General features: G+C 38.1%; 1 protein-coding gene across 1 annotated transcript in view; it reads left to right on the top strand.

Moving 5' to 3' along the window:
- SAR1B (secretion associated Ras related GTPase 1B) overlaps window positions 1-11,178 on the top strand; it is a 33,788-nt gene extending 22,610 nt beyond the window's left edge. The window contains 4 exon segments of the mRNA XM_035727658.1: window positions 1,718-1,783; window positions 3,307-3,410; window positions 4,569-4,700; window positions 6,258-11,178. Of these exon segments, the coding sequence (XP_035583551.1) occupies window positions 1,718-1,783; window positions 3,307-3,410; window positions 4,569-4,700; window positions 6,258-6,374 (419 nt within the window). The 3' untranslated portion in view covers window positions 6,375-11,178.
- The last annotated feature ends 1,405 nt before the right edge of the window (window positions 11,179-12,583 follow it).

The raw sequence follows: 12,583 nt of genomic DNA, 5'->3' as shown, positions 1-12,583 counted from the left end.
TGGCACAGTACCAGAGAAGGAGCTCTGCAGACAAAGAACTGCAGAAATGTTCATGGCTAAATACCAATCTGTGTGCATAGGGTAAATCTCCCCATGTCCAAACAAAGAACAATTTCTGCAGAAAGAATAATTGTAGCAGAGCTGTTAACCAAATAATTCTCAGAGCTCACATGGGCCCAGGAATCATTCATGTTCTCCCACCAGCCAGAAGGGTGAGACCAGGCATTCAGTAGAGACTCCAGAAGGATCATACCTTATTTTTTTTTTAATTTTTTTAATATTTTATTTACTTGAGAGAGAGAATGAGATAGAGAGCATGAGAGGGGGGAGGGTCTGAGGGAGAAGCAGACTCCCCGCTGAGCAGGGAGCCCGATGCAGGACTCGATCCCGGGACTCCAGGATCATGACCTGAGCCGAAGGCAGTCGCCCAACCAACTGAGCCACTCAGGTGCCCAGGATCATACCTTGTTAATGGGGCTGAAGTACCTGTAAAGATTATGATAACCCAACAAAACTTAAAAACTGATCTACAGTGTGCCTGGGTGGCTCAGTCGTTAAGCATCTGCCTTCGGCTCAGGTCATGATCCCAGGGTCCTGGGATCGAGCCCCACATCGGGCTCCCTGCTCGGCAGGAAGCCTGCTTCTCCCTCTCCCACTCCCCTTGCTTGTGTTCCCTCTCTCACTGTGTCTCTCTCTGTCAAATAAATAAATGAAATCTTAAAAAAAAAAACAAAAACTGATCTGCAAGCAGTTTAACTGTCTGCCAGAACAAAGTCCACCTTACTTCAAAAGAATAAAACGAAATCCAGCATCCCGTGAAAAATGACTAGACATGCAAAGAAGCTGGAAAGTGTGACCCACAACCAGGAGAAAAATCAATCAGTAGTGACAGGCCCAGAAGTGACTAAAATGATGGAATTAGCAGATGAGGATCCCAAAAGAGCTGTAATGAATGTGCTCAAGGACTGAAGGAAAACATGAAAAGAATGAGGAAAGAAATGAAAGATACAAGACAGAACCAAGTGGAACTCCTAGAATTGAAAAATACAATAACTGAAATTTTCACTACATAGGATTAACAACAAAATAGTGCCAGTACTGCAGAAGCAAAGACCAGTGAACTTAAGTCAGCATACTAGAAACCATATAAAATGAAGCACAGAGAGAAAAATGAAAAGAAAATGAACAGATACTCAGTGACCTGTGGGATAATACGAAGCAGTCTAGCCAACCTATACTTGAAGTCCTAGAAGAAGGGAGGGAGCAGAAAAAAATTTGAAGACATCCTGGCAAAAATATTTATTGCAACTGTGTTTATCATTAAAGACTGTCACTTGCTCATATGAGAGCCATGAGAGAAAATTATTTCCCTGGTGTCATCTAAGATGAATTACAGGAAAAATTATAAGGTTGGAGCAGTTACCTGAATTCACAGCAGATAATTATCTGAATAGTTAATATTTTCAGCAGGAGAAAGAAAGAAGGAAAAAAAATGTTGGATTTGTGAAAGGTAGTGAATACTAGAATATTACCATTACTTGTGTTATGTTGTCAGTATAAACTGAAGTATATCTAATTACAACAGATTCTTTTATTAGTTACTAAATGTCTGATTTGAACTTATTTGCTTGCAGTTAATCAAACATTAAATAGCAATATATACCATGAATGGATATCTGATTTTCTTGTTGTAAAAATATTTTATATTATTATTTAGCTTCAGAAGAACTAACCATTGCTGGCATGACCTTTACAACTTTTGATTTGGGTGGACATGTTCAAGGTAAGATTCTATTACTCTTATAGTTGCTTTATTTTAATAAAAATGTGGCCATTATTTCCTAGTGCATGAAATCTCGTTCTGTTCAAGGAAGGCCAGAGTAGACTTAAAATTTAAGAATTATTACCACCAGATAAGCTTTAAACCAAAGTGATTTTCATAATACTCCTGGTCAATTTAAGTCTGAATTGCTTTAGGTGTAAAGCATGAACCTAAATTTAGCCTCTTATCCTCTGCTCCAATTCACATCTCACTGATGGTCATAATCATGTTATGATGTCACTCTCTGTATTAAAAACCTTCAACGGCTGACCTACAAAATGGAAGCCAAACTCATTGACCTGGCATTTGGGATCTCTGTAATCTGATCCCAGCTTATTTTTTGAGTCTTTATTTTCCTCTATTCCCTTTCCTATTCTCTGTACTCCAACTAAACAAAACCCTCTTGATGTTCTCCCCCTCTGTACTTTTGCTCATGCCATCCTCATCTGCACACAAGTAACCCACCTTCAGGGACCAGTCAGTGTAAGTATGGCTACCTCCCCTGAGAAGCCACTCTCACCTGGGAGTGCTATTAATTATACTTCCATAGTGCTTAGTGCGTTTGTGTAAGTGTCTACAAGTTTGGAAAAGACTGTGTTATCTCCTCTACTAAACTTTCTGGAATTAAAGTCTATTTCTTATGTCCCCCTAAAGACATGGCAGTGCCCAGCACATGGTAATTCATAAATAGTGAATATTACAAAGTTGGTGGGCATTCTGAAAGCTCCTAAGACAAATAGTTGAAAAGATTTTGATTGGTTGTGGCTAGTGAATGCACATTTGAGACATAATAATTATTTGAAATATATATGAAGTATTTTCCAGAATATAATGGTTAGAGAGAATTGGAACCTAATGGAGTTTGTCTGAGACTTAATTTCTGTGCTGTTTTTAAGATATATCATAAAACTGAAGTCAGAAAAAAGTTGCTTACCCCTAAGGCACCCCTAAAACTTTTCTAAAAATAATGTCATAGAAAAAAATTACCCTAAAGGTTTCATCAACTTTAGTTAATTTCTAACAGTTTGCTTTATTATTTTTTTATTGCAACTGTGTTTATTTTTATTAACTTAACAAATCTGTACCCACAAATTTCCTTCTTTCACTGACTCCGAATTTATCAGTGGCAAAAAAACTGATAAAATGTCAAAAAATGAATACTGCATATAAATAAAATTTAAAAATAGTGGCAGTCATCCAATGAACTTAATGTGCATCATTGTCCATTGGTAGCAAATAATAATTCCACTTCTGACTTGGGAGAATTGGGGCAGAGTAAAATATTTGACTTGCTCACATCAAGGAAAGCCTTCCTTGGTCCTCTGAAAGATTTGGCAAACCTGGGTTAAAGATTAACTTGAGTATATAGTGAAGTGATAGCAGCTAAGGGATAATTATACTTGATATCTTGTTGGACTCTTCCATCAAACCATCTGCTAGGTCTGACCAGCAAATAAAATCTAACTCCTGATTGTTTTTGTTAGCTCGAAGAGTGTGGAAAAACTACCTTCCTGCTATCAATGGCATTGTATTTCTGGTGGATTGTGCAGACCATGAAAGGCTGTTAGAATCAAAAGAAGAACTTGATGTAAGTTAACTAAAACTAAACATAGCTGAATCACTCTGGTAAGCTTGAGGAAATAGGTTGGAGATCTAGGTATCAGAGTGTAGCTTTTCTGCAGTCTCTGATATAACTCCTGGCAATTTATGGAGCTCAGTGGTTACTCCACTTAGAATGCAGAGACAGTAGCTTGGAGTAATTGTAGCTATTGAGGACATACTAACACAGACTTTCTTCCTGAAGACCTAAGCTCACTCTGCAGCATGCCTTTCTAGTATATTTCATGTCTGCAGCATACCTGGAGTGGCTTGGTCTTGAGTCCCTGGTCATCCTAGATGCCATTTTCTTCAGGAGTTGGCCGGAACCTGGAAATGGTATAACATAGTATCTTAGTCACCACTTCCAGGAGTGAGTAGGGGCATTTGTAGCCACTTCTCCCCCTCTTCCAGGTCAGATGCTTTGTAAAGTGGCTCAGGATCAGCTGGGAAGGCAGGGCTAGATCTGGGACCACAGAGAAAGCAGTGATTTGACCTTGACCGTGCCTCTTCCCAGAGCAGGCAAATAACTGTTCATGTGGCAAAGTCCAGGTAGGTTCTGTGGTCATGGAACAGGGTCAGGGAATTCCTAACTACCTGCTTTGTGCCAGGCACGTGTATATTAACTCATTTAATTCTCAAATCAACACCATAAGGTAGGTGCTACTATTCCAAATTCTCTTTGAACTTCATTGAGGCTTATTTGTCCAAGATCTCATAATTCATAAACAGTAGAACTAGAACTGAAACCAGGTCTGCTCACCTTCAAGGTATTTGTTTTAGAGTCCCTTAGTGATTCACAGAGTGAGCAGAGTTGAGCTATAGGGAAACAGAAGAATTGAGCTTAGTTTCTTTGAGCTCACTTTGTTTTGTTTTTGTTTTTAAGATTTTTTTTTTTTTAACTCCTCTCTCCACCCAGCTTGGAGCTCAAACTTAACAACCCCCAGATCAAGGATTGCATGTTCTACTGACTGAGCCAGCCAGGCGCCCCAGAGCTTGCTTTAAAATGTACGAAAAGTTTGTCAAAGAAATTTGGCAATATTGACATGCTATGATAGAGAATGAGTCCTTGATACTCATTGGTATCTTATCATAAGGAGCTCTTCAGATAGTTTATCAACATCTTGTCTTTCATTTTGTTTTGTTTCAGTCACTAATGACAGATGAAACCATTGCTAATGTGCCTATACTAATTCTTGGGAATAAGATTGACAGACCTGAAGCCATCAGTGAAGAGAGGTTACGAGAGATGTTTGGTTTATATGGTCAGACAACAGGAAAGGTAAATAAAACAATTTTTTTTTTTTACTAGTGTGAATATTTCATTTGACAGTGTAAGGGTCTTTTAATTTAATACCTTATTTGTTTTTATCTTCTGAAATAGTTTATTCCAATACTAGCACTAACAGTAATCATGGTGATTAGTCCAGTTGGCGGTCTGCCTTTTTTTTAATCGAGGTATAACTGACATGTAACATTAGTTTCAAGTGTACAACCAAATGTCTTTTTAAATTACTATTGTCCAATTGCTTCAAATTACTATTGTCCAACTACTATGCCCATTATTACTATTTTTTTCTTAAAAACTGTTATTTGTACATTTGGGTCTTTTTAAATGTCTTCATGTGTTTTCTTTCTACCACTGCATGAAACCTTTTTTTAGGGATAACAAAAATGTCAAAGCTCATGCTTGTGGGAAACTGAATGAAAGCTTTCAAAGTTTATTCTTCTTAGTTTTTCAGAATAGCCACCAAATAATATACTTAAAGGTTTAAGCATTCCAGTAATGTATTTAGGCCCTAAGTTCCTCAGAGATAAAAATAAAATGTAAATTTGTACAGTGTTTGGGGATTTTCTGAATACTTTTTTTAACGTTTTATATGAGATAAAGAGAGTGAGCATGAGGGGTAGGGGGAGCGAGAGGGAGAAGCAGACTCCCCACTGAGGAGGGAGCCTGAAGCAGGGCTGGATCCCAGGACCCTGAGATCATGACCTGAGCTTAAAGCAAATGCTTAACCGACTGAGCCACCCAGGCATCCCTGAACATAATACTTTATTTTTTTAAGATTTTATTTATTTATTTGAGAAAGAGAGAATGAGAGACAGAGAGCACGAGAGGGAAGAGGGTCAGAGGGAGAAGCAGACTCCCTGCTGAGCAGGGAGCCCGATGTGGGACTCGATCCTGGGACTCCAGGATCATGACCTAAGCCGAAGGCAGTTGCTTAACCAACTGAGCCCCCCAGGCGCCCTGAACATATTTTATAATAAGCTTCAAAATGCATTATTTTTGCAATCATTTTTACTAGTATTTGTTTGAGGGAGGGACCTTGGTATAGAAAAATATCAGAGTTTACAAACAAAATTTCTTCGGTGTGTATGTGTGTGTGTGTGTGTGTGTGTGTGTATATACATACATACATATATTTTCAGAATAGAGAAATACTGCATTCTTTGGAAGGAGGCTCTGATGTTAGGGTAGACTTTAGTCTGTTTTCTGTGTCTTTTCAGTAAGTCAACTCCCCATTTTTAGAAATGCCTTGTTTAGTCATAAACCTACTCAAAAAGGTTTGTCTTTAATATTAGTGAAGCTGGCTTGGGTAACTTAAATTTTTCCAAGTCAAAGATTATTTTCATTCTTTTGTGCCTCAGAAACTCCCCTCTTTCCCACTGAGAGGAGGAGGTTTCCTGTGTGTCTAAGGGACTTGTCCACCCAACAACCAAGGCTTAGCACAGTCACCCTTTGTTCTGAGATGCAGAAGCTGCAAGTCAGCTGTAAAGTGGAGCTTTTATTTCATAAAGGGGTCATCCATCATAATATAATGTCTGTCTTCCCTTCTAGGGCAGTGTATCTCTGAAAGAACTGAATGCCCGACCCTTAGAAGTGTTCATGTGCAGTGTGCTCAAAAGGCAAGGCTACGGAGAAGGTTTCCGTTGGATGGCACAATACATTGATTAACAACCACCTGCATCGGTTCCAGGTCTCACCATTCAGGCCTACTCAGAGATTTGATCTACTCAACATGCATAACTTGAATTCAATAGACTTTTGTTGGTTAGAAAACATGTTTTTTAGATTATTAATATTATATCAACTTAATTTGAGTGCAAATTGAAAACTGATTTAAGTAAGTTTGAGTATCACAATGTTAGCTTTCTAATTCCATAAAAATAGTTTATACAGTTTATAATCTGACATTATCCCCAGCGCCATTTATAAAGAACAACTTTCCAGCAGTACATTTGAAGCACTTTTTAACAACATGAAACTACAAATATAAACCATGTTTAAAAGCTCACCGTGTTAAATTTTTATGTACTATTTTGGAACTAGTTTTTAAATTTTAGATTATATGTCCACCTGTCTTAAGTGTACAGTTAATAATTAGCTTATTGATGATTGCATGATGCCTTACAGTTTTCAATAATATTTTTTCTTATGCAAACGTCATGCAATAAAACACACCCTGATGTTTGGCATTTTTGTTGGACAGATGTTTCATTTTAATGTGTCTTATCTAGCTAGTATGCTCTGACATTTTGAGTATTTAATAACATACGTATGAGGGGGTTGTGGGGAAAGGAGACCACTTCAGAATTTTTAGGATAATGTATAAGTCTCTAGAGGTTTTTGCATTTACCAGGAGACAAGTTGTGTTTAGTTCCACCTTACACCACATTTATCTCTGAATCACTTGTGTTTGTAACAGTAATGCTACCATTATTAGGTGCTGATGGGGTCCACCTCCTAGTTTCCATGGGATCGGTCTTTTGAAGAAAAGCACATCTGGTACAACACAAGGGCTTGATAGGCCCTATAGCTCCATCCCAGTTGTCTGATTCTGAAGTGTTCCAAACTTACTGGTGTCCAGTTCGGTTATTTGTGCCTTTTCACCAAAAGTAGTGACAGGCACCAGTCTCCCCACATTTAGAGGTACCCCCCACTCCCTTTTACATAATGGTACTGCCAGGGCAAGCAACAAGTAGCACCTTGTGCGTAGTTTCATTGTGGAGGCCTGTGTGTGTGAGAGAGGAAGCCTGTTCTGCCTTGTGAGCTGCACGGGGATTCTGGTCCTGTCCTATAGCTTTTTTGCATTGTTTGGCATATTTTATTTCTCAGTAGAAATAAATGAATGCTTGTGTTTGATTTTCCTTTTTCTTAATTGCTCTCAGCTCTTACTTTTATAGCACAAAGGCTTTTGTTTTTAGAAGTAATGCCTTCCAAGTGATAGTGTCTGCAAGCCTCACTGATAGACTAACATTTTAGGTAGGTTTTAAAGCACTTTAATTTTCTAAGAAATTGAGTTTGTTTGTTTTTTTCCATGAGGTTCTGAGATTCCCATAATTACTGAAATAAGCTGAAAGGTAAGTGCCAAATATGTATTTTTAAAGACTCAAACTTAAGAGAGTTCTCTCTTGGTTATAAATGAGGATTTTATAGTATATTTCACCAATTCCATTGAGAGTACATTGCTCCAATTCCCTCAAGAATAATTTTAATAACAGAATTAGTGTTTTCTTTAGCTTTTTTCCAAATCAGTTATAGTTCTGTCATTAATACTGGAACATCTGAGACAGATAAGGATCTTAGGGATATGACTGAAAGGAAATACCAGTTAGCTAAACCAACAAGGTCATTGCAACATGACCTCCGGTTTTAGTAATAACAGCTTTTCTGTTTCACTTTAACCTTCCTTTCAAAAAAAGAGCTTCTTCCCTGCTTAGAATCATCAGTAGCATCATGGGAAAAGGAGGGAATGACATACCAACCTGTTGGTTTATCCTGCCACATGTAATTCAAGTACTCACTATTCTAGGGGCACCTGACTGGCTCATTTTGTGGAACATGTGACTCTTGATCTTGGGGTTGTGAGTTCAAGCCCCACACTGGGTGTAGAGATTACTTAAATAAATAAAACTAAAACAAGTACTTCCAATATCCTGACAACAGAACTGCGCCTTATTAAAAGTAACTGCCTCTCATTGATACCTGTCTTGAATACCTTCGGGGACATGCATTTTCTTTCAAGTATTTCCTTATATTGTGATATTGAGAAGTTAATTATTTGTATCATAAATTGGTGTAAAGGAAAAACCTTACTAGTTTCTCTAAAGGGGAGAAATGCTTTCTGGTACAAAATAAATCATTCCAAAATTCTCATTTTAGTTCTGACCCTGGATCAAAGAAACAAAGTCAGTTGTGGAGCACAACTAAACTGTGGCTATTTTCCCAATGATACAGGATTCTTACGGCCTGAACATTCAGAAATGAAGCTGCGCATAGCAGCAACTGGCTTTCCCCCCAGCTCCGGGGAGATGGACCCTAGTCATCGGGTTTCCCACCTCACTCTTCCAGCTCCTCGGAACACATCCACTGAGTCACTGCTCCCCTTCAAGAGAAGCATATTAAGAGAATGGCAAGAGACAGAAGCACGTGGGGAAAACGTGCTCTCTATGCGCTTGTGCAAGTGTGTGCGCCTGTGCAGTATTTTGGGGGTAAATGGTAGCACTGGGGACATAGATTAATTATGTACCTTTTACCATAAGTTGTGAAAATGTATACAAGTTAAAACTGGATTCCATATAAATCAGGCACTGCTCAAAAGATGTGTTAAAATCTTTAGTCTAAAGCTCTAAAAGACAAGGTCTCAGCCTACATTTCTCATTTTAATGAAACCCTTAACCCCACACCTCTTTTCAAGGACTGCTGTTAATTATATTTCCAGGTAACTTTTTAGATTGATTCCAGTTTGTCTTTATCAGTGAATTTTTTAGAATGGAGATCATAGCATTTTTTTTAAATTGGGGCAAGACATTTCCTAAAATATATGAAAATAATTCTTCACTATTGGCTTGGTTGACCCAGTATCTCTGAATGCCAAAGATGTATGAAATCCAGATGTTGCCTGCATAGATGTAATGTTTAGTTTTGTGTGCCTGTGTTTATATATACATTTACTGTGGTTTACAGTGTTGTTTCTTTTCCTTAGTTTTGAACCAACTCACACTTCTTCCTAGTGCTTTCCAGCACATAAACTACTTGTAAAATCATTAAAATAGGGTAATAGCTGTGATAATCTGCTTCTAGCCTTCTGCAAAATGACTTGATCAGCCACATTCAAAACACAGCATTTTCACAAGTTCCATCATTAAAAGCAGTGTAATTCTAGTTGACATGATTTGAGAGTTGCAGGAGAAAGGTTTACATGTTCTGAAACTGCACTGGTTGTGACTCAGTGTGGCATTTGTCTTGATAGTCATGTGATTCAAGTTTGCAAGGATTTATTGCCAAACTTTGACCAGAGTACAATGAGAATAGCTAATATGAAGGGAATGCTCTCAAAATATCTTGTGTTCATTTTACTTAGAGTATATTGTTTGGATCATTTTAAACCTATGTAAAAGTTGGTGAAGCTTCAAAAAAATCTCCAAGAAACCATGAAAAAAAAAAAAGATTAGCAAATAAAAATTCCTTAATGCAAAATTAATGGTGAATTGAGGTTTTCTGTAAACCTTTCATATTTTTTTGCTGTAAATCTAAGAGTTCAGAACAGTGTATCTTCAATTAAGGTCTAAATTCTCAAAGCTACATGGTGATGCTTCTGATGGCTTCCATCACTGTTCTTTGGAAATGCAAATTAGTGCTTTTTAATCCCCGCCCCCCCCGCCCCCCCCCCCCCCCCCCCGCCAAGGAACAATCGAACAGTCTAGGAATATGGGACTGTGCCTCTGTGCAAAGTGATTGGGATTTTGTTAAAACCGTGTTTCCACTCCTGATCCCTGAACCATCCCCCCTCACACACTCCCTCACCACAGCTAGATAAAAAGTATGAAGGGAATCTACAGAGTCTATTGAAGATGTAGCTCTGAACCAACACATTTTTGTTCTCATAATTCAGATTAAGTAACTAAATGCATTTAATACCACTGATTGATTGTTCAGGGATTTGACCACACTTTTAAATAGAATCAAAAGTAATTACAGTAAGCAAATTTATCCAAAGTAAACTTTGTTTCAGGAGCATCCTTGCCCCAAATAGATTTTAGGGCAGAAATGGGAAGAAAACCTTTTGAGTAATTTCACACCGAGTTATTGTTGCAAAAGCTGCAGTGGACTGGATGAATTCTTCTTCAGCATGCATTTTAAATGGGGAAGGGAGAATTCGAATTAATTTCAGTTTTAAGTATTTTGGGGAAAGAGGGGGTGATAGTTCTACAGCTTTTGACATACAAGTGGTCTTTGGAATTGTTTTCATTATCAAGTATAAAGATTCACATCAGAATGGCAAACTTCACGTGGGTTTCTCTATTCCCTGGTGCTGCTTCTAACCTGAACTCATCATCAGTTGACATACTGAGGTGATAGCACTCAGGGTGAATGTAGACATGTTACTTTGAAAGTGATCAAAGTGTTTTTCTGTGGTGAGGCCTTCAGTATTTGACTGAATGAGGGGTATGTTGAAGTGGTTAAGTCAGGGTAAGTTTTTCATCACTAACCTTGTTTGCACTTTTGTACACCACTGCTTGCACTAGCATCTCAGTGTGAATTTTAACAATGGTTTTACAGTGTATACAGATTAAGCATAATTTATATAAAGATGTTTCTGTTTACCTTTATTTTACAAAGAACAGCTACAATAGATGGTTAAATGTTCTTGAATTGTGTTTGTATGTGATTTTGATTATGTTCTATTATCATTCACCCCCTATGAATTCGAGTGTCAGGAATAGAAAAATAAAATGCTAACATGGTCTTTGAAAAACTAGTGTCAAGTTCCATTTTTATCATCCAACTATAATTTTCATTTTGCTCACTGGAAATTTCTTGGACTTTGAAATTATGAAGATAATATAACTTTCCCTTTGTACAAAGATTCTGAAGAATCTTTGCTTAAGTACCAAGGCCTAATTTGCCTGAAGACAACTTAAGGGCAAACTGAAGTAGAAGTGACAACAGTGTTGACTCTGCTGAAATGTGAAAAATAAGGCAATCAGTTGGTTTTATCTACATCAAAGTTCTCTAGTGTTTGTCTGCATCAGAATCTCCTGGGAAGATCTTATTTATTTTATGTAAACTCTGTGCCCAATGTGGGGTTTGAAATCACAATCCCCCAGGATCAAGAGTCCCATGCTCTACTGACAGAGCCAGCCAGGTGCCCTTCCTGGGAAGATTTTTTAAAAAAACACAAAAGAAAAAATAATCCAACCGCAGGTTGTGATTCAGTAGACCTGGAGTGGGGGTGGAGGGCAGGAATCTGAATCATTTACAAGCTTCTCAGGTTTTTCTGATGCCAGAGTACACAGATTTTTCATTTAGCAGAAACAGTGATGTAACAATACTAAATATTAATATTGATGTAGGAAAGATGTTATTAGGGTTCGAAGCCGACAGCCAAAAAAGAATTCTTGAGATGTCTTTGGTGCAAAAGGGTGGTTTTATTAAAGCACTTGGACAAGACCCATGGGCAGAAAGAGCTGCACCAGGTTCGTGAGGAGTGGCCCATTATATACTTTCAAGTTGGGAGGGGATTAGGGGAAGCGTAAATCTCTAAGGAATTTTGGAAGCAAAGTTTCCAGGACCTTGAGAGGGCTAGCTATTGTTGGGAAAAGGTCATTTATTACCGTCTAATAAAACCTTAGTCATGCGACCCTTCAGATGTATATCGGTGGGTCATATGCTTGGCGGGGGGGGGGGGGGCAATTGTCAACACGCATCTTGGGGTGGGGGTTAGAGATAAAGGAAGTTTCCAAAGGAATTTTTATATGTTCAAGTAGACTTACAGGATCCTGGGTGGGGAGAGGGGGGTTCGGGCTAGGATTGCCTTTTGCCCTTTGCAAAGTATTAACATTGAGGCAGTTGAGTCCCTAGAGGAATGTCACTCTGCCTGTTTCAAGGACTTGTCAGTGGGCTCTAGGTAGTAAGGAAATTTAATAATTTTTCTTCTGCCTTTGTTTCCCACATCAGTATCACTAAATGATCATTGGTTCATCAGTGAAGAAAAACATTAATCATTTTGGTAAGGATTATCGAGCTGCTTTTGAGACTTAAATCCTTCCTTCCTTTAAACCTTTCCCACAACAATGTACAGAATGGAGACAAGCTTTGGGTTAGCTCTTTTAACATAAGCAATCACGATTCTATTACTGTTGTGTCCATCAAACAGATTT

The sequence above is a fragment of the Zalophus californianus genome, chromosome 5 (assembly GCF_009762305.2).
Source record: "Zalophus californianus isolate mZalCal1 chromosome 5, mZalCal1.pri.v2, whole genome shotgun sequence".
NCBI classification, from domain to species: Eukaryota; Metazoa; Chordata; class Mammalia; order Carnivora; family Otariidae; genus Zalophus; species Zalophus californianus.
Note: the sequence above shows the minus strand (reverse complement) of the source record. Positions and strands in the feature narration are given on the sequence as shown.